This window comes from Achroia grisella, unplaced genomic scaffold, assembly GCF_030625045.1.
Source record: "Achroia grisella isolate CSIRO2021 unplaced genomic scaffold, CSIRO_AGI_Agris_v1 utg504, whole genome shotgun sequence".
Taxonomy (NCBI): domain Eukaryota; kingdom Metazoa; phylum Arthropoda; class Insecta; order Lepidoptera; family Pyralidae; genus Achroia; species Achroia grisella.
This window is the reverse complement of record NW_026712899.1, coordinates 23,522-47,379: the sequence shown is the minus strand read 5'-3', so window position 1 is coordinate 47,379 and position 23,858 is coordinate 23,522. Positions and strand designations below refer to the sequence as shown.

Genomic DNA, 23,858 nt, shown 5'->3' with positions numbered 1-23,858 from the left:
AATATTGTGTACAATATATTTTTTTTTTAATACAATTTAAACTACAGATGATACTCACTTTCTTGAATTTGTACAAACTGATCGCCACTGGCCCTTGTGTAATATTTGTACCCGCCCCGCTAGTATAGACGGTCCATCCACTAAACGTATATCAGGAATTGGTTTGGCAGACTTGACTGGCTCTTCTGTACTCGTAAATGTGATTCTGTTTTCATGATGTCCCTAAAACAAAAATAAGTTATTAGCACAACATAAAATACTCGTACTTTTATTTAAAATCTACTTGCACAAACATAGTTACATAGTTCATTCCTACTAGTGGAATGATGAATAATGGAGAAGAATACATTCTGCCATTTTAAAAAAACCGCGCAGACACAATGATATGGTGTAAGGTGTTATCCCCCAAAGTAGACGGCCGCGGCCGCCCGCCGGCCGGCCGCCAGACAAATTTGGACCAAAGAATATTTTATGACTTTACACTAATATTATGTTATGTGTGCTAATACTGAACTTGACTTTTACATAAGCTTCTTTTTAGAATCAATAAGGTTTAAGTTTGTCTAAATAATGAATGACTTAATGTATGTTTACCCGTGATCATAGTGGTTGATACACTGCCGAAATATCGGGAATTCAGTAAATAAATATAAAACGTGGTAAGATCCCGTGATTTTAACTACTTATACGTATAAATAATGACCGCGTCAAATTTAAATCAGTATATGACTTTTATTTATACAGTGCCCAAGTTAATTTCAGTAATCAATTCTATTCGATTTTTTATTAATTTCTTATCAAAACTACAAAACATAGAGACATAGAAGTATAGCAGTAGTAGTAGTAGTAGTAGCGGCGTGCCGCAATGCGACCCCGCTCTATATTCACTCCGTTGCAATTGCGACCCGTATACAAAGCAGTCGACTTTCTACGTGTGCACAATTCTATTGTTCATTTTGCAATAAATCAATCAATTAAATAGACAATAAGTGACAGTTGGCCAAGAGGGCAGCGGCGTCGAGGGGCGCTGCCGGCACCTCAATGGACGGACGTGCAAATTTAGCGTCGGCCTTAGGCAATAAACTACAAAGTATATCGGTCGTAGCATGGCCACTCATGACCCTACCTAATTCCGGCGTCGCCAATTGGAAATAGTTTTCCTCACACCAAACTAAACTAAACAGCGTAACAGGTACGCACCCTTGCACCTTACGCACGTACTTTGAAAGTATATTTGAAAAAAAAAAACTATTTTATTGGCAATTTCTGTTATTGCTATTCTTACATATTAATCAAAATATGTTTCTAAGAAGTTGCCGTAATATGTGTATACTTAACTAATTATTACTGATAATCATATCAGTACACAAACCATTGAATTCAGAGAATTTTTAACATATGTTGACTTTTTTAATACACCGCCCCACCGCCACTAGTACGAGTAGGGAGCCCCGCCTATGAAGTTATAATTACTTTAGTTTACGTCAAATGAACCCAGATATACTACAGTAATCCGCAATACTGCACCCGTATCGTTATAGGTATATCTTGAGTAGAACAATGATCGTCCGCAGTCCTACACAACAGTGACTGTTCAATTAAAAACGGGACGACAACCTGCCATTTGTCAACTGAGATTATAGTCCATATCAGCAAACAATAGGGTTGCCAAGTCCAAATTTAAAAAAAAAACCACGATTGAGAGTTCAAAAAACCAGGACTACCCAGTTTAAAAACAGAACGCAGTAATAGTGTTGCAGTAGTAATATTAATATATAGAAAGATTAAAGTAATTAATATAATCTGGTTTTTAGTAAAAAGTATTTGATAAAATTATAGTGTTGACAATCAGTAATTAAGAGGCGCGCGTATTTTAAAAATCCAATGACCCAGGACTTCGCAGGTTACTTAAAAAACCAGGACGGTTGGCAACTCTAGCAAACGACCGTAGATGTCCACAGTATGCTGTATGACATCACCGGGCTAGGAGCTGACGAGTGTGCGAGTGGGCCGCGAGCACCTACGCGCAAACCCGCCCTCGGCCCCTCGCCCGCACACGTTGGTCGTAGTCCGTCATATGACTTCCTGTGCATTGATGCACCCCATTCACGTGGTCACGAGCGGCTGCCTGCCCTCGCTTGTGTCCGCTGTAGTGCGCGGCTTGTTTGGATGTTTGTAGTGATGTAATTTAATGGTTGCGATCCACGCGCGGCCACGTGACGAGTGGCACACACCCTCTATGTCACTGTTATAGCTAATTCAACATAATCAATCCGGAATTTTGAATAAGCATTTCAAAAATTAAATTGTTATACTGCCAACTGTTATAGTATTGTACATATCTTTTACATAATCGTAAATCAAAGAGCTTGTTTTTATATCTCATTTCATCAACATTGGTATCAAGTTGTCTATGACATAAGTCATAATAATGTAGGTACAAGAGATAGGTGCACATTTACGCGGTAGATGTAATCCTATCCGTGAGATGTAGGACAACAATTGAGAGACATTCAGACGTATCGCCTAATTATTAATATTCTCATATTATCATATACTAATATTGGCTGTGCCCACGGTTTCATTCGCGTGAAATTTATAGCCTATATGTTATTCTAGTGCATAAGCTATACTACTGTAAAGTTTCATCAAAACCCGTTCAATAGTTTTTGCGTGGAAGAGTATATGTATGTTTTAAATAGAAACATTGTAATTTCGAGTTCTTGTAATCGACCATTTGATATCATTATGATATGATGGTTATCACACACATGTCTGTCTGTCTGTACAGCTCGCTGTTCATCATCGGAGACAAATACCAACGCCACGCTACTGGCTTCCTGCTCGCTGAGCATGTTCTACACGCGCGGAATGTATAATGAGGAACTTAACTCCAGCCAACAATGCTGTTACGCATGTACAGTATGTACTGTACACGTTTAGACAATAATATTTGTGATATACCGGCATTCAAGTTTATTCGTCCTTCGACATTTATGACAAATCTAGTCCACAGCGTATCGGACACACATATTGGGTAAGAATGCTTTGAATCCTTTTATAAATTAAACAGCGTTACATTGTAAAGAATTTTGAGCAACATTCATAATATTAATACAAGATTTAAAGACTAACTTGCTGTCCCCAAGTATCGTTTAGAAAAAGTCAATAGGTCTTTTATGGGAATAAAAATTTATAATACTAAACCAATACCAATAGTTGTTCATGCACGGGATTTTCATTTAATGTTAGACATAGACATCTATATAAATATACATTGTAATTAACTGGCTTTTAAAAAACTAATTCAATTGAGTTTCTTGGCAGTTCTTCTCAATTGGCTCTATATGTATACTGAATTGGACGGTAAGGACAAAATTATAATATAAAATATCTGACGTTCATAAGCGGCTAAAATGTCCTACATTAATAAATGATTTTTGAATTTGAATTTATGTACTTAATACAAAAAATATTGTTATGTTACGGTTACTTAAAAATTCATATTGCAAACTATCAAAAGAATAAAAATAAACATGTGGGAGTCGGAATTGCACACCGATACTAATCTGATTTATAATGATTTTGCTTCACAGTGTATTGCACTTGGCCACTGCTGACTTTTTTGCTGAGGATTTATCGTTACTTACTTAATTGTGGGAACGTTAAAAACCATTCTTAGCCGTTTATGGCCATTTGTTACGGTTATATACATGTATAACGTTTTAACGGAAGTTTTTCATACTTTTTTTCTACACATCCAGAGCAGCACTTTGCAAAGTTCCTATCCGAGCTTTATGACAAAGAAAATATTATAGAGTAGAGAGAGTAATTTCCCAACGTTAAAGTGTAATTCCATTCACTTCCACGTTTTAAAGGGATGAAATATAAAAAGTCGATTATAATATTTAAAATTCAAATTCAAAATATCTTTATTCATGTAGGTCTATAACAGACCTTATGACATGTCAAATCTACCGTCAGTTCGGAATGATTTCGAGATGAGAAGAACTGACAAGAAACACAGCTCGTATTCTTTTCAAATAAATGTTGTACATGTTTACAATAATATAGATTTATTTTTAATTCAAATTTTAAACAGACCAGTTCTCACAAGCAACACCCGTTCACGAGTATGACGGATCGGGTGCTGCTTGTGGGGACTGGTCTGTTCAGGACTTAGTGTAGTGATATTGTACAATCAGTATGTATTTACGTGGGCAGCCATTCTAACTGGACAGTCGAAACCAGCTGACTTTTTACAATACATTTTCCTGGAAATTGTGACATGAAGTTATATTGTGTTGGTGGTGTAGTGAAATATAAATACTGTTACGAAACTTTATAGCGGATCATATCGTAGATAATGTTCATTGGCCGGACGTTGTCCGGGGTAACGGAAGAAGTGAGGGCGGGGGGGGGTTGGGGATATGACAGGGTACATTCGAGGTTGCTGTTTGGTTGTTGTAGGTCAGTGTATTGCTGATTCGAGTGAGGGTGAAGTTCTGAAATTATTTTTTAAGAACGGTATATTAAGGGTCGGCAACGAGCACGTAACACCCCTGGTTTTTCAAGCTACGCTAACCATTTACCATCGGATGGGCCGTATGTTTGTTTGCCATCATAGTAGTATAAAAAAAAATATTAATGTTTCATTTAATTATATCGAAAAGAAAAAGAAATATATTTTCATAAAAATAGTTAAATCTCGTGAAGGTTAAACTTTTGAATTATATCCATTTTAACCAGTGGGACATAGTTTATGTACACTTCAGTAACATTTAAATAAGTGTAGTGATGCTGATGTTTAGAAATCACTAAATAACTGTCACCTAAGATTAGGGAGTGAAATATACTTAGGAGTCACCTAAAGGTTGGTGAAAACTATTTGATATATATTCAATTGGTATCGATTTAATAGCGCGCAGAGGTGAGGCTGCAGTTGTTTGTAAAGTTTGTAACACGGAATTGGTAATCTGTGTTACGGGTCACGAAATCACGAGCACGAACGACAGCGTCGCCTCGCGGCGTGCCTTCAGGTTTGTTCACCTCGCAGCTAAGATAGTTACCAACGCTGTTACTACTCCCTTACGCTTGCAGGTCTAGCAGAAATACTCTTGTACAATAATCAATAAACCTTCGTTACAACATTCAGTATTTTCATGCTATAAAATTCTCTTAGAAGAAAGGTGCTACGTATTCGTATCTACAAGACAAGTAAGAGCAAAGTAGGTGGTTCCTGGTGTGGAATCCGCATCCGCAGTGCAACTCCCGACCGTAATGGGACCTGATTACACATCAGGTCCCATTATGGTCGGGAGTATGGTTAATATACACTCGAGCCCTACTGGAGTCTAATTATATATTTTTTAGTTTATTACCGACGGCCTGGATGGTGGTCTAGCGATTTAGCACACCACCTTACTTTCGATGGTTCGCGGGTTCGATTCCTTGCACGGCACAAACATTTGTATTCATGAGTATGATTATTTGTATCGGTCTAGGTGTTTTCTATGTGTAACATTATGTATTTACGAAAAAAATATGCATGTATTTCTATTAGTTATCTAGTACGCATAACACAAGGTGTAGCTTAACTTGGGACTAGATGGCGCTGTGTGAATTGTCCTGAGATTATTGTTATTAAAGCCGAAGCCACTGTTACAAAATATTATCGCGTATTTGCAACTATCCAAATGATATTAACGCGATATTTACGATGACAACATTGTTTATCACTGAGTTACGAGACTGCTATGTGCTGTGGTGAAAATGAACATGGCCTGTCGCCAGTCGGCGACTTGAAACGCGTTAATCGGCGGCAATGCGCGAAATCGCTTACAAATCCAGGTTTTTATACAAAGTGAGTTGGTTTGTCACGCTTTTCACGAGCACAATCAGAGCGCGACGACAGTATCTCTCTCCCGGGCCAAATGTTGTGCCGATGTGCGATTGTCCCGGCTTTTGTAGGTCGCGATGGTTATTGAGGCCCTGTCGCGGATTGAGGGGGCGCCCGGCCGTGAAGTTTCAACTATAGTCAGGCCTACTTAGATTGCATCTGATGACCATGTTCACATCGTACGCAGGACGACATTAATTCATCTCGTTCATTCTCTGACACGACAGAGGCAGATACAGGCCACGCATATATGTAAGCTATAATAGATTTCGCGCTGTTCGGTTTCGTTCGGTCCCAAATTAAACACTAAGGCCTACTACTTCGCCATAAGTATATATAACCAGCTGTGCTCGCGGTTTCACCAGCGTTAAAATTCAATATAAAATATAGCCTATGTGTTATACTCATTTATGAACTATATTACTGTAAAGATTTATCAAAATGCGTTCAGTGGTTTTTGCGTGAAAGAATAACAAACATCCATAATTACAAACTTTCGCATTTATACCTAATATTATTATTTATTTTATTTTATCTTTTCTTACTTTTATTATTTGCACTCCTGTGACCCACCACCACTTCCTGTGTCACGCTGTTTTGTGTTGACTGGAAGAGATCTCTTTTAGAGATAAGTCCTCCTTTGCGAACAAAATTTGTAACTTATATTCAAAACTTGTATTTAAAAGTGCAATAAAGTATATATATACAGATTTTGGAAATTTAATATAGGCAAGTATATAGAGAGTTGGGTATCAATAAATATATTCTGCAACATCAACCCAAACAAAGTTACATTTAAACTACGTACGTCGTCTACAGCTGCGTTTTTGATATTCATCATTTCAGTCCGATTTAAAATAAATTATATTACTAACACTTTTGCACCTTCAATATTGACAATTAACTGTAATCATGTTAAATTGCTGGCAGTTCTTAAACTGAAATCATTATTTAATAATATTCTCATTATATAGGATTCCGTCTCTTATATTTTTTATTTTTAATTTAAAAATTACTGCCAACAAACTGAACTGGTATATTTTTATTGTAGTTCTCGATCGTGTGAATGGGACAGAATATAAAGTAGTTATATGTGAGACGACCCGGGAAAATTTTGTATATAACGGAAGTGCCTATGCGTCCTCGACGACAGAGCACCAGTCATAAGTATCACCAGTTCACTGTATAATCTAAATCTGCCTATAAAAAGATTTAAATCTTGTATAAAACACTTCCTTTGTAAAAAGCATATTATAATATTGAAGAGTTTGTTAACGATAATAACGTTTTTGTAGAAAAACTTAAAATTCATAGCGCTAACAATATTATCTGATTGCACTATGAATGAATGCATTCATTCATGGCTACGATTTCTATGTTGATTATCGCATGCCTCTTACTTGTTATTGTGTAATTATTTATATTAAAAAAACGAATCAAATGAGCAACACACAAATTTCGTGCCCATTCTTCTGGTATAGAATAAAAAATATAACTATTCAAAGGAGCTTGTACTGGGTTCATTTGAATAAAGATTATTTCTGTTTGTAATAATATGCAAGTGTATTATAACTTGCCATAACAATAGTGTTTGTTCTGTAACTTATTGCAGTGATCGGATGCGACACCGACGGACAAACCTATCAGCTGTCACTCTGCACCACATCTTTCCTTGTTTCCCAGCTGTATGTTCATACAATAAAGCTGAGTCGAGCCATTTCAGTAAAAAATATTATTTTATGTTTATTTTTAATTATTTACATGTTAAATTAAGTTTAATTATATTATATACATTTTATTTAATCGTTTTTTTGTTTATTTTTTTTATTATTTTTAAAATAAGTTTAATTATATTATATATTTTATTTTTTTTGTCATTTTTTTTATTGTAACATTGTATGATAAAATGAATAAATATTTTTTATTATTGAATGAAAATCTTGAATCGAACATCGCTTACAAGGATCATGATGACATTGGCTCCACCTCGCTTCCTACACGGTGCAGTTTCCATATAGAGTCAGTCACATCGAATAGGCGTCATATATTATAACAACATACATATATATGAAGTTGATTTATTGAGTTGTTGTTGATAAAATAATATTTTGGTTAAAATCGATTATTCATATATAAATCAATGCTAGTTGGTGGTTTGTATTCGCACGTTTCGAATTGGAAATGTAAAGTTACAATCATTATTTTAAAAGAGCAACACGCAAGTTTCTTGCTCGTTCTTCTTGTGATGAGACAGCTTTCCGAACGAGCGGTAGATTAAAATAATGATAACTATGACTATTCAAAAGTGCTTAAATTGAGTTTATTTGAATAAATACTATTCTATTCCACTTATATTTTAAGTACAGATATGGAGTCAACCAATAAATTACTGTTGTGGACCGAAAATAAAACAAACTACCTCCAGCAAACGGCACGGCCCCGGCGGGGCGCGGCGGAACGGGGCGGGGCATCGAGAAATCATTACGCGGAAGCCACTAGCAGCCTAAATAGGAACTGGTTCTGCAAATAAAACATGTGGCTGCGTTGGATGCGATCAATATGCAACTGAAGACACAATAAATAATATGGATGTATATTTGGACCGTGTGCAGTGCACGTTTATTACGCAAATGCAACTCAGTAGAGTTGGGTAACAGACATGCCCGTGATACAGCGCACTACCAATCCATCTACGTATTTCACCTATAACATATACATGTATATATTTTATATACAGGGTATCATACGTATATATATATTATATACAGGGTGTCCCAGAACTCAATGTCTAGCCGAAACGGGGTGACAGGATTGATTGTAACCGTCATGAGAAAAATATTAAAATTATCCCATGCAGTTTGAAACTTATGGGCATTTAAGACAAACCTATAAATTTGGTCAAGCTATAACCATTTTTCCGTTATTATTTATTAAATTAAATACCTCATTTATTTCCCGTAAAATGTAAATGTAAAGGATAAAAAATGGTTATTATGACTTTTTCTTTGACGTTTTTGAGATGTATAATACTGCAGTAGTAGTTTTGATTTATCTAATGGGGTTCAGCCAGCGTTTACAATGTAAGCGCAAAAAATGTACTTGTTTACGACATCCCATTAGAAACGTCTACATTGATCAGTGTTTGTCTACAATATTATGCATGTATTATACATATAAACCTTCCTCTTGAAAAAACCGCTTCAAAATCCATTGCGTAGTTTCAAATATTTAAGGACGTACGGACAGCGACAGCGACTCTGTTTTATACTATGTAGTGATGATGTATATATTACCCATAAAACTAGCTCTGCTAAGCTTGGGACTAGATGCTGTGTAGATTGTTCTGGGTTACTATTGTTTTTATTGTGTCGTTACGGTTCCGTATCGGATCGGTCGACAGGAAGTGTCACAGCGCCTGACTTGGCACTAACTAGTTACTTATCTATGTTTTGTGATTAATGATAACAATAATCATGTGTGGCGTCAGTCGTGTATAATACTACAGGTAGGTAGTGTGTAGTGTGTAGTGTGTAGTGTGTACCCACGGCGTGTACGAGCACGAGCTGCTTCACTCGGTTATGGAAATTTTGTTATTTTAATAACAAAAAAAACAGTTTAAAACCACGCGTCGAAGTCGCTATTTGATAATTAGATTTAAATACTATATTCTATTGTTATTCTGATGTATAAGCTATATTACTGTAAAATTTCATCACAATCCGTTCAGTAGTTTTTGCTTGAAAGAGTAACAAACATCCATCCATACTAACAAACTTTCGCGTTTATAATATTAGTAAGATATGATCTATAATTTCTTGGATACTGCTATTAGGATTATTAAACCTTTGCGACACCAAAGAAAAATATGGCATTAGTTTCGCCTCATTATGATACAGCGAAGCGTTACACGTGATCCTTGGAGCATGGCGCAGAGAAGTGGTGAACACAGACAACCACACATACATACATACACACACAGCCTGCACAGTCATATCCTAAAAGCTAAAAATAGACGTTATCCCATCATAAAAGGCCGACAACGCAATAGCAATTCTCCTGGTGTTGGGTGCTCATGGGTGGAGGTAATCACTTACCATCAGGTGAGCTGCAAGCTCGTTTGTTAAATATGGTATAAAAAATATTCAATTCAACAAATAGTTACTTAAATATGTATAATAACTCTCAGTTATTATATGTTAGACTAACTGTACCCACGACTTCGCGTGGAAGTTAACTTTATTTTTCTAAAACAAAAGTAGCCTAAGTTACTCCTTATTACATCAGCTACCTGCCAATAAAAGTCGCGTCAAAATCTGTCCAACCATTTCAGAGATTAGCTGGAACGGACGGACAGGGAGACAAAAATAGTAAAAAATGTTATTTTGGTGTATGTACCGCATTTATATTTATATGCATGTAATAAAAAACAGTTATTACAATATTACAAACAGACACTCCAATTTTATTTATTTGTAGGTATAGATATATTTAATTAGCACTTCAAGACAAAACCCTGGTCCTTCAATACGACATTGTCACTTGTTGAACACAACACTTATACTAGGCAAACGAATCTTAGGAAGAATATCTTAGTTTGGAGATCGCAGTGATAACACGCTGTGTGCCATATGCATCGTATAGCACAGAAAAGTTTATAGTGAGCACCGGTGAACAACCGCGTCGCACCATAAAGTACGCGGTGCAGTCACGGTGAGATGGTCCCCGTGGGTCCGTGGGTCCGTGGGTCACGGTCACCGCGCCGGCCCAACTTGTCGACACTACCACACAAGTCACCTGTGCAATATAATATACTGCCTGTATTAGAAACATACAACGCTATCTAGTAAACTAGCACGAAGACACCAATGCTCAAATATGTATGCATATATTTGAGCATTGGTGTCTTCGTGCTTATATGTATGGTCAAATTTGAGCATTGGTGTCTTTGTGCTTATATGTATATATATTTGAGCATTGGTGTCTTCGTGCTTATATGTATATGCATATATTTGAGCATTGGTGTCTTCGTGCTTATATGTATGGTCAAATTTGAGCATTGGTGTCTTTGTGCTTGCTTACTAGACAGCATTTGGTAAATGTTTCTAGTGCAGGCAGTATATTACATATATCGTTTTATACAACAGAAACTAAACAGATCCACGGCAGCATATGACAGAAATGAGTGATTATTTTTTGCGACATTATACCTTTTTGTTTCGTCGATATTACAATATGAAAATTTTAATATAAAAATTGGTATTGATTTTCAAAAACCTACAGGTTCCTTCCACTTAAACTAGCATAGCCTAAAACACAGGAAGCAGCAGTAATATAGGATTTTGAGTTAGCTATTTCTCTGAGATTTTCAACAGTGGCTACCACTACACAGAGATTTTGTAGTGTAATATAAACAGACTGTTCATAACGTTTTATTGTAATCTAAATAATGTAAATTAAATATTGTAATGGGTGAAAACTGTGATTGTTACAGCCTATGCTGTAAATAATATAAATGACGTAGTGGAGAAACAGTCATGCTTGCTATAAAGTTCAAACTTGTGGCGGCGCGGCGCGGCCGGCGCGGCGTGGTGGGCCGGGTCTTTTTTTTTATTAATTTTATTTCTCTCTGTACCTTTTTTATTATCACATTTTTTTTATTATAAATATATTATTATTATTTTATTTGTATTATTGTAAAACAATACGAGCTGAGTTTCTTGTCAGTTCTTCTCATGTCGAAATCATTCCAAACTGTCGGTAGATTTGACATATCATAAGAGTCTTTAATAGATCTACATGAATAATGATATTTTGACTTTGTATTGGTTGGATATGCATCACGTTGCAGGCTGCTCGATGCACGGTGCGGTCCCGGTACGGTCTTATGTTTCGTATGAGTGTGCACACGGCAGATGCGAGCCCGCGGTATTACGTAAGGAGAACAACCACGCGGCCGTCTCGACCCGCGACCGGCGACCGGCGACCGGCGACCAGTCGGAGCACAACTGACGCGCGGTACTTACTGTTACTCCGGGCGGCGCGGCGGGTCACGGCGACCACCACCTACCACCAGCTGAACAATGCCCGTCTCAAACAAATTGTAACGCTAGCGCGTTACAATACATTCGTTGGCATCGCGCGTCTGCCACGGACCACGGTGCGAAAGTAGATCATTCATGTTTTCAATGCTAATATTAATAATCGAATACATAATTATAATATTATCAATACAAATGTATTCACACACTTCAATTTAAAAATGTAAAATAACAATAACATTATTTAAAAGATCAACAATCAACACGTAAGTTTCTTACTCGTTTCTTGTGATCAGCTTTCCGAATGAGCGGTAGATTAAAAAAAAATGTCATGACTATTCAATAGTGCTTCAATGCAAGTTTATTTGAATAAATGATTTTCTATTCTATTATCATTACATAATATAAAACAAAGTCGCTGTCGCAGTCTGTCAGGCCCTATATATGATAAAATTTTTAAAACTATGCAACGGATTTTGCGGAGCGAAGCGGTTTTTTTAATAGATAGTGATTCAAGAGGAAGGTTAGGAATAATACATGTGCACCCGGCCGAAGCCGGGGTGAGCAGCTAGTATTCTATAAATAAGGATAATAATTAACGATATCAAATAAAACAGATATTTTTTTAATAATGTTCTACATGAACGGAGCGTGTATACTTTGTACTTGTACTTTCTTTTATTTTTTTTTACTTTTATATGTTTTGAAAACTCATGATAGTTTAGCTATTGATAGTATTGCAAACGGGTTATATATTATATTTTTAATGACTATTGGCTGTCATCACCATCATGTTTTGTTTACATGAACATCATAAAAATGATTCTTGCAAATGTAGTGATTCATATAAGTAGACAACACTTCACATAAGTAGGTAGTAGTCTGATAAGAATTACAAACAAAACACTACCATTACTAGTCCTAAAAAGGATGTAATATATATGTATACATACAACAATGATATCGAAAGAGCCATGAATCAATAAATATATAATTAATTCCCTTCTTTGTTTAATTTCCTCCTTACAATAAATATAAGGGCTCGGACTAAAGCACCCAATGTTGCACCATCCATATTATAATGCAAAACATACCTAAAACTTTACATAAACCAATATAATCTTAGATACCTGTGCAATAGTTGTTTGCTAAGTGCCGCACCGGAATTAAATCAAAAATTAACCACACACAAAAAAACGTAGTACTGGGGACCTTTTTTTCCACAATTAGGCAATTTTTTTATTTATAAATAATATTTAAACTTTCCCGTAACTATCGTTAACTTTACTGATATGATGACATCGTGATAAACCCCAGAATAAACAGATTATATATATATAACTTGAATCACAAACATTTTCCAATAAGTTAAAGTAGAGAATACAAAATATGTTAATCGGAGTGTGTGTTCATTAGAATGCGTGCATAGGTACTTAGGATATTTGTTTAGGGTGTTTGTGATAACAGATGCACGAGAAAGTACAGTGCATGAGCGAGTCGCCGCGCCGCCCGCGCCGCCCGCGCCGCCCCGTGGAGCGGTGCGGCCGGCCCACCGCACTCTACAGCTAGACGATAACGTTTCATCTTTCACCTTGGGATGAGTCACCTGCTGAGTCACGCGGGCTGTTGACCAAACGGAGACACCATGCAGGTCACCGTCACCGTCAGCGACCGCGTGGGTGCCGGCTCATTTGTCACATGCTCGATTTATTATCGAATAGACAAATTTTATAGCTTTGCTAACGTTGATTTTGAGTTCGAATTCAACTGATATTCTATTACCTTCTAGACATTCAACTCAGTATAATATACAATGAATAGGTAGATAATAAACTGAACAAATAACTAAGAATTACTAAGACAGCAATTTTCAAAAAGAAATATTTAGAACATTATAGATGCATGAAAGAAAATATTCGTAGGTTTTCATTTTTATCTAAATAGATTTACATGAGGTGTGTATTTATGACACGTTTACACTACAGCCACTGTTACAAAATGGAATGAGATGCGAGAATGTCTTCTAATGTCCAATTAGATCCTGAATTTTTAAGTACCTCACAATAAAATACTACATTTGTGATTTACGTAACATAGTCGGATAAGTCGGTATATTTGATAAAATTATTCCAATATTGATGCAAGTACCTATGTAGGTCAAACAAACCATTACCGCGGCGTTACTTAATTTACTTACAGCGTGTGGTGATAATCAAACGATAATAAACAAGACATTCTATGAATGTAACAATAGTTTCTAAGAAATAAGCGTCCGTTATTACAGTTAATTTCTGTGACTCAGGTAAACGGTAACCGTCAAGGTTACGTAATTGACTGAACTGAACTGAACTGAACCGCTCCACTCGACCGTGACCACTAACGTAACGGTGTACCACGCCCGCAACACTCATGCAAACAACTGTTGCTGAAGTGGAGCATAGTTACGGAGACAGCAGCTCGTTACCGACCACCTGCAGGACAACTCCCTTCTCTCGTCCTCTTTAATTTAATTTAGCGAAAAGGAATGTAGTAACGTCAATATTGAGGTCACTATACTCGTATATACAGCGTTCATATGCCTTGTATCGGAACCTTATCTTTTGTACTTGATTGACATGATTTCGTTTTTAAATATAAAAACACCTGTCACGGTCCTTTTGTCTTATAACACACAGGCAGACGTCATTCAGTCGCAGGACATATTAATGTATGAACTATATTACGCATGGTCGGCTATCAACGTACTATACATACGTAGTGTACGAGTATAGTTAAGTGCACACGCAGCACTACCACGCCTGGTTATCTATGTTTACAGATCTTGACACAGTTTTGTGTCTAAGTGGTCCCCAAATCATAATCAGGTACGTACTAATTCACTTTAATTTGGACTTTTTGTAATAAAATTGTATTTAAGGAAACATTGTATCACATGTAACATGTCTCTCGCAGTTAGTTATTCCTTTTTTTATCGTGTGGAAATATCTTCAAAACACCGTCCCCCGTCAGTGGGGTGACGAGGGAGTGTATGTGGGATTCGTATCTATTAAAAAACCACACGGTGTGTCAACGGCCGCGACAGTCGCGGGAGCGCGTTAATCATACATGGCATACCACGGGGAACTGCATGCAGTTTACCTTTGTTCTCTGAATACTAAAGAAACATGCATTTCTTAGACAGATAGGTAAATCCTTTATTCACCATTGTTAAAACAGTGAGCACTGTAGTGCTCAATACCACAGGCGCCATCCTCAACCACCACTGGTCGACGTCAAACGTCGCGTCGATGACGGCATCACACCGTCGACCAGTAGCAAGCACCGCTCATCACGCGATATATATGAGCACCAATAAAAAAGGTGGACACTCCACCCCTGTGTAATATAAAATTTGTAAAGTAGTTGCAATAAACGCTTCAGGAGAAGAGGTCACCAGTTTCATTTAGAACTTACCACAAAACAAATTACCAACCATTTATGAGTACAGAAAAAAAGAACAAATAAAAGAAATGGGGGTGACTATGAGCCGAAAAGGTGAATAAGTAACCAACTCAGCATAAAGTTATAGATATATCTACAACTCTGATATTCTGCCAAACTACTCGTAGTATCACGTGTAGTGAAGCTTCACAGGTTCACAGCGAGTGATGTTTCCCTCTTAAATGTTTCTCAGACGAATGCCGCTGCAGCGAAAGTTGTTGCGGTTAAAGAAGCCCCGATCACAAATTTCACAGATATTTAATCAATTTCTTTATTTTTGGTTCGGTTGGCCGCGCAAATGAGGATGTTGTTTTATTAATAGGACTCCATGACATGAACAATCAACTCGTATTAGATACGCTCGATTTCGAAAATGGTTGTGGTTCATTGAATCACATTTCAGAAACCAAGTAAGTGGTTTGAAATTGACTAAAAACTGAATGGACACGAGGTTGATTTGCAGGATGGTTTAAAAAGATTTAAAATCTTGCACACAAGTTATTGTCATGTTTCTGTGTTTACTGATCTCCATCCGTATTTGTCCTGTCGTATTTATTTATCAATACCATAGCTTAAGTTAAGCTCGTATTTTACACTATCAATATGTTACAATTTCTTTGTGTTATATATCTATTGAATAGAATGCATGCGACAGGCGTCATGAGATGATGTTCATTTCACTCAATGAAAGTACGAGCCGCTATTCATGCGACGAGTGCAGTTTTCACTACATACACATACATACATAACGACGAATGCATTGAAATGTGTTGTAGCATAACATATACATATATGATATTATGTAGTGTACTGATGAGAGGTGTCGTTACCTTACTAATAGTAAATTATAACACTTTTTTATGACACAGGACAATTAATAAAATTATATTGAACAATTATGAATTCAAAGTGAAAATTCAAATTCAAAACATCAGTTACTCATATAGGACTTTTTATCCGCTTATGTCCGTCAAGCGTTTTATGTTATAATTTTTTCCCTACTCGAGATGAACTGGCAAGAAACTCAATTGAATTTTTTTTTAAACATTACATTACGGGTACTCGTGGCACACGTGCTTACATATGTTACTACTGTGATTTATGTGGAGTTTATTGTAGTGGCTTGATTTACAAAACTTAAAACATAGTTATTGAGACACAAACAAAATTGTATGTTAAATATAAAAGACTCCTATAGCCTAAAAGAAATTACAAGTAAGGAAACCACAACAAATACGTTTATAGCATAAATACAATATATCGTTAGCGAATTAAAAAAATAATCAGATATGAACCAACTTTGAGTGACTGATGGTCGGTGGTTGGTAGTACTTTTATACTAACTAAGTATAACTGCGCTCCATGCCGTCGACCCAGTAAAAAATGTACAAAAATATTAATTTGAGTTTCACTCCTACTACTAGCGAGCGTACACCGATAGCGCAACCGCTGTATTGAAAGGAAATCCAATATATAACCACATAAATAAATAAAAAATACAAGAAAGTAGATAGAGAATATAGTTTACTAACAACTAATATTGTAAACACATGTAGGTACAGAGTCACTACAATTTGGTATTTGGCACACAAGACAGACAATCAATCATTTAAAAGTGTATAAATATCTATTATGTAGAAAAATAATTTAAAATCCATTATTCTGTGTCCATTTTTTTTTATATTTTCACAGGGCTTGTTATTTTGTATAGTAAATCTAAGGGTCACGATTTTTTTTTATACCACGACGGTGGCAAACAAGCAAACGGCTGATGGTAAACATTGCCGACCCTAAAACGATACTATATATACAATTTACTCGATCAAAAAAAGTACAATAAGTCATGATTATGAAGTGTAAGTTACAATAAGTATACAATAATTGACGTATCTACTACGTAGTACTACGACGTATCGTGTAAGTCACCTGTCCGCGACGTTTATGTAGTAGTGGAGGGTTGTGGGCCCGCGGCCGTAGCGTCGAGTCTCGCCACTCGCGGAGCCAGTCAGGCTGATTGAATTAGGGACGAGCGGGGGCGGGAGGGTCAGGCGGCGCCCTTTGTGCTCCAGCTGCCTCTCATTAACACGTGACGCGTCGTGACCACATGGACCGCTTACAACATGATTCATCTTCAGCAGCATACCTTTTCTATGCGTAATTAATGAGTGTTAAAATCTTTACTCTACTATACTTTCCAATCAAACTATGTTCAGTCATCAAGGCCAAGATCAAATCATTACACAGTATAAAACTAAGTCGCTGTCGCTGTCTATCCGTCCCTATGTATGCTTAAATCTTTACCACTACGCAATGAATTTTGAAGAGGTTTTTTTTAATAGATAGAGACATTCAAGATTTATACTTAATAAATCAAATTCCATTAAAGTAACAATCTATAAGTAATTGCAATTTCAGTGAATTTAATTGAGTGAACATTTCGACCATAAAGGTATGAAGTTCAAACCACAACAGTGAATGTTCTTATTTATTAATAACTAGCTGTACCCGCGACTCCGTCCGCGTGGAATATAACTTTTCTAAAATAAAAGTAGCCTAAGTTACTCCTTATTACATCAGCTACCTGTTAAATTGGTGTATATATCGTACTTATATTCATATGCATGTAGTAAAAACAGTTTTTTCTATATTACATACAGACACTGTAATTTTATTTATATGTATAAAGTATAGATGTATTGATAATGATGCGACGGTGTTTCCGGCCGTGCTAATGATACACGCTAGCGGGGCTCCAGTGAACGAGTCAACGATAGCAAGACATCAGATTAGTTAGTCCACCGTTGTAATTTCACCGAGAGGTTTCCCAGAGCGACCGAGTAGAGGTAGGCCCCACACGATAAATGGCGAGCAATGAGGTCAATATGAGAATCTAATTGGGATCTCATTTAGAACAAAGATCACAGCATCAAGCAAAGTGAAAACCTCTGGGTGACCGAGGTTACAAATGATACTGTAATGCTACTACCTACTTATATGTAGATATTTATTTTTTATCTCAAAATAAACACATATATTTTGTCAATTTACAGCCAGATATGATTTTGAACCGTGAACAATGTGCCGTGCACTCTGATGTTTTGTATTGTGCAAGTTGTATTTACACCAAATATTTGCGAGCAAACACTTTAGCAGTTAAATAAATCAATATCGCAGGTGAATGGGTGTGATACGTTATCAGCTACGTATCTGATACTATCTCGGACTCGTGGAATTTATCGAGTGGCCGTTATCAGCCGCCCGCCGCCTGCCGCCTGCCGCCACCTACCAAACCTGCTCTAATCACAATTCTATTCAGCTTGTAATTATATACTTGACACATGGGTAACAGCTACATCACTAAGTATTGGATGCGAATTATGTAATAAACATAGTGCCCAATCACAAGCGATATAGTTCTTCTGTGCAGGCAATAGCGTGATACAAGTAAGCTGCTTCACAATCTACGATAATGTGGGGCGAGCGCCCGCGACGCCATCCAGCAAAATTCTACCTACCTTCTTTGTTTACCTGTTTGATTTAATATCTCATTTAAAATCTTAAATTCCGCATTAACAGTCGATAATAATGACAAAGTATGAAATGTTTCACTGTTTTATGTAATTGGATGGTAAACAAGTTGACATGAACAGCACCGCACCACGTGTGACTCATATGATATGCCTCCATATCCTGTATTTTCACTTCTTTATCTCCACTCTTCTATGCCGTTAGCCTGTTAATTACGAAATCCCGCGGTGGTCTAGCACATCGCCTTACTTCCGATGTTCGCGGGTTCGATTCCTCGCACGATAGAAACGTTTGTATTAATGATTGGTATGATTGTTTGTATCAGTTTAGATGTTGTATCATTTGCTTTCGTGGTGTTGGCGCAAAATCTTAGGTATATCATGGACGGAGCGCCGCACTAATGCATTTTGGAACAATTGGGTATCAGAACCCGTCTCTCTACTGCATGCTTCCAGCGTCTGCTAACTTTTTTCGGCCACGTGGCCCGTCGGAAACCAGATTATTTGGAAAAATGTATAATGGTAGTCCACGTGGACGGAAGAAGGGGCAGAGGTAGAGCACCTGCACGATGGACTGATCCTGTACGAGAGACCGTCAAACGAAATATACAGTCGGCGATCCACTTAGCACAAGATGGTAGTCATGACCCTCAGTCTTAAAGAATCGATAAAGAAGAAGAGATGTTTTCGATGTGTATTAAGAATGTATTTAATAAAAAAATGTATCAGTAGTCTACTAGCCTACTACTATAACACAAGCTCTGCTTAGCTTGGGACTACATAGCGTTGTTTGAGTTGTCATTTGATATTATTATTATAATACAGACCTATAACTATAACTAATAACATACTATATTTTATATTAAATTTTAACATTATATACAAGGAAAATAATGAAATAAACAGTATTAAATATAAAGATGACGAGTTACAGATGACAATTGTCATTAAAAGGGGTAAATATCTATATAGGTATAGTTTGCTTTACCTACTTGATGGAAAAAGGTAATGATGTGATATAATTAATATATTATATACAATACCATACTTCAACCGAACCACAACTCAAATAGACTGAGGTACCTACGCAGACAACTTGCAACAAGGAAAAACCAATACGAAATTCCTCGAAGAAGATCAATATGTAATATAAGTAGCTACTCGCCGCAGCTACGCCTGGTTGTACATGTATTCTACATATAAACCGTCCTCTGGAATCAGTCTACCTATTAGAAAAAAACCGCTTCAAAATCCGTTGCGTAGTTTTAAAGATTTAAGCATACATAGGGACGAACAGACAGCGACAGCGACTTTGTTTTATACTATGTAATGATATAACTAAATCCTGACGACTTCCCATCATAAGCAAGGACGTGATAAAAATATTTTTTAAATATTAATTTAGATCATCAATATCTACTAAGTACATAAATAAGTATTACAAATCGATCTTATTAGAAGTTTTTTTTTATTTGTGGTGTATGCACGGCGGCGGCCGGTGCAAATGCACAAATCACTTCCTGAGGATTACATCCATTTTACTTTTATGTTTTGAAACAAAACAAAATCGGTTCGCAACTAGCAATACGGATAAGAAACATAAAAACTCAATAGATTTAAGACCTTTCCTTCTTTTAATAACATATTATTCTGACTTAATGTAATATTTAAAATAAACTACAAATTCAATATATCTTTATTCATGTAGGTCTATTCCAGCCTCTTATGATACGTCAAATCTACCGTCAGTTCGGAATGATTTCGAGATGAGAAGAACTGACAAGTACCTCTTTTCAAATAAATGTTGTGCATGTTTACAATAATACAGATTATTTTTAAAATCAAATTTGAGAGAATAGAGTACAGGTTGCCATAGTTTGTTTGTTTACCAGCACAGTGCTCCAGTAAGTGGATGATAATGCATATATAATGAGAACAGATAATCAGTTACTACAAGATCACACCTCTAAGACATCTGACCGGTGAAAAGAATTTGGCGAACTTGGTATTTGTGATATATGTACGTATATTATACTGTACTGTTTGTTCGTTTATTCTAATTAGAATCTACTTTGATTGAATGGTATTAGTTAGTAGTTACTTTCTTTGTGGTGATGGTATTGTGATCACGCAATCACCCGCCGAGAACGATGGACAGGATGCCAACCGCACCACGATGTATAGGATACATATTTTTGTGATATTTCTCTCTCCGTACGAGATTTTTGTCCTCGATACGAAATGAGAGGACAATGTCAGCAAGATAGCCTAACTTTCGCATATCTAGATACATTGATATAGATAAGTGAAAAAACTAAAGATTCTTTTAAATGGATGATAATGGAATGGTGCTCTCGCCAGCTTCGGCGGTATACGGCAGGTTCACAGTGGACGACGATAAGATGAGAATGATTTAAGACCAGTTAGACAATCGTGATGAAATCACTAGGATTTAACGACGACGGAACCGCGTGGAGGACGATCTGACATAGTATATCGCTAGCAAGATCATTAGACCCCACTGCTAAGAATCCGCTTTTCCTATAAACTAGAGATTCCTTCCACAAGCTATAGCCACTTGTAGTAGGTACTATTCGCGTTGCAATGATTCAAAGTAGTTTCCAAAGTGTGAGTAGGATAAGAGGCCAGACAGAGGCCTTTGTTCAGCAGGAGAAGTCTTCCGGGCTGTAACGATGATGAGTAAATAATGTTGTACATATATAGTTGCATGTGGTGGACTAGGGATGTTTGAGCGACGCTACATGCAGAGTGGAGCGGCGCGGGCGGGCGAAACTACAATACAATTCATGTAATTCGCAGTTTACCTACCTACATGCAAGTGACAGTGGCGCAACCAGTTCAGTTCTCGACTGCAATATAACTTGCACCTTGCACGCTACACTACACCACTACGACAGTAGGTATTGCAGGTATTGCAATACAATATTTCGTTCCCAGATACCTGAAGACGAAACCTATGCGTAAAAATATCTAATATTAATTTCAGTCTGTTGTATTATACAGGTATTGGATTTTAATACACCATCACAAATACATACCTACTTATTTAAGGAGTTACAATACAAGTTTATGAAAATATACGCGTAACTATACTCAAATTAAATCAGATATGAATGGACGTAGTTGCCATACATGCGTACAGGACCACAGTACCACAGTACCACAGGACCACGGGTATGAACTGCACCATAGACATGTGCACGTACCTAACTGTACTCCTATACAGTGACGACCGTACACATACCTACCAGTGTTTACTTACAAGAGTAGACCGCTTGAGAATCTGTTGTTGCATCAAGTTTGATTTGTGTATCGCGTTTCAGTGGAATAATATAATGTTTAAATTTTAAATAACTATATAATTTGATACATAGGTAATGTGTCAGCAGAGTACATACCACTGCGACGAGTGTCCCCCGCACCGTGATGCCGACCATGGGCGCGAACCGCACCTCGACGCCCGCCTCGAGGACCAGCTGCGCGTCCCTCTCCACCAGCAGGTCGTCGCGCAGCAGGTACGGGCTGCCGTCCAGCTTCCACAGCGTGCGGCCGCCGGCGATCACCCCGCCGGCCTGCTCCGTCCACCCCGTGCTCGTGTTCAACACGTACGGGTCCGTGCTCCCCACACCCACCCCGTACTCCTGACCTCCGCATCCACACACCAACGACAACACTATAACGACGGTCGTCCTCCATTTATATTTTGTATCACTGAACTGGCTATGCTTCTTTTGCAACTCCATGTCCTTACAACACTTCATTTTCACTAACTAATCTCAAAAATCATTTCACGTTTGTTACCTAGCGTTCCTCACCTGTCCGCGACTTGTTTTTCGACACTAATCCAAACATTGATTACATTTCTCTTATTATCTCACGCATGCCGATTCGAATCATTTAACGTTGTTTAGTCATAAAAATTAAAATATGAACAAACAATTCGATAACGAAACAAAGGTGGGGCATATAAACAAGTCTGTATAGGTAATACGCGATACCGTGCGAGCGACCGTTGAACAAAGTAGTTTGGCCGGTTTCGTTCAGTCAGTGGAGTTTCAATGCCCTCCTCCCTACCCGCCGTTACCTCAACAAATCCTCAAATCAAAAGCCTCCTCCCTTCCTCTTTCCTAGAGGTTCCGGTGCGCACACAAGCAACTGTCTGATTGGTGGTTTACAGCACACAAAGTTAACGTAGTGTTCATTCGTTCGATCTCATTCATTGAAAGTCATTGTCATTATTGACAATTTATAATTTACAAATTATAATTAAATAATTTCTTTACAATGCTATCACAATATCATTCGAAGATTTCACTATGATCATCATTATATTATTTTGTTATTGTCATAAATTATACAATATTTAATATTTTTCCAACAGGCAATATTTTTTAGATATAGTAACATTCCGATGCAACCATTCAGTTTTCGTTCATTCAATCAATCCTTCATTCCCCCCAGGGGTGTTTGTCTTTCATACAGATGTTTTTGACAATGAACAATTGCTTATGTGTGAGTTGCGGAATATTAACTATTGCTATAATAAAAAAAAGAAATAATTTCATGGGTAATGTACGTATAATATACTTAAACTAATTAAATTAACATTTAAATAATAATGTGACTAAACTATAATAATTTATTTATATAATCATTATTTAAACCATTTATCATGATTGTAGATCGGTTGAACAAAATTACATCTAATATGACAAAACAGTGTGCTGTTTTCTCTTGAGTTCTTGCAATAATATCAACAACATTCAATGAATGAATGTTAACAGAGTATAACATTGAACGACAGTTTATAAAAAAAAATATTCATGGGTTCTTGCTTTTTAGAACCCATTTCAGATTCGATGGTATACTGCTTTATAGAACTAGGTGTTATTT

General features: G+C 36.9%; 1 protein-coding gene across 2 annotated transcripts in view; it reads right to left on the bottom strand.

Annotated features, from left to right (window-relative positions):
• Window positions 1–23,023, bottom strand: part of LOC131846183 (protein bark beetle) — a 38,916-nt gene extending 15,893 nt beyond the window's left edge. For both annotated transcript variants that reach the window (XM_059195425.1, XM_059195426.1), the window contains exons 1-2: window positions 22,364–23,023; window positions 59–222 (exon numbers count right to left, since the gene is read on the bottom strand). In XM_059195425.1, the coding sequence (XP_059051408.1) occupies window positions 59–222; window positions 22,364–22,726 (527 nt within the window). In that variant the 5' untranslated portion in view covers window positions 22,727–23,023. The remainder of the gene's footprint in view (window positions 1–58; window positions 223–22,363) is intronic.
• Window positions 23,024–23,858: the final 835 nt, after the last annotated feature.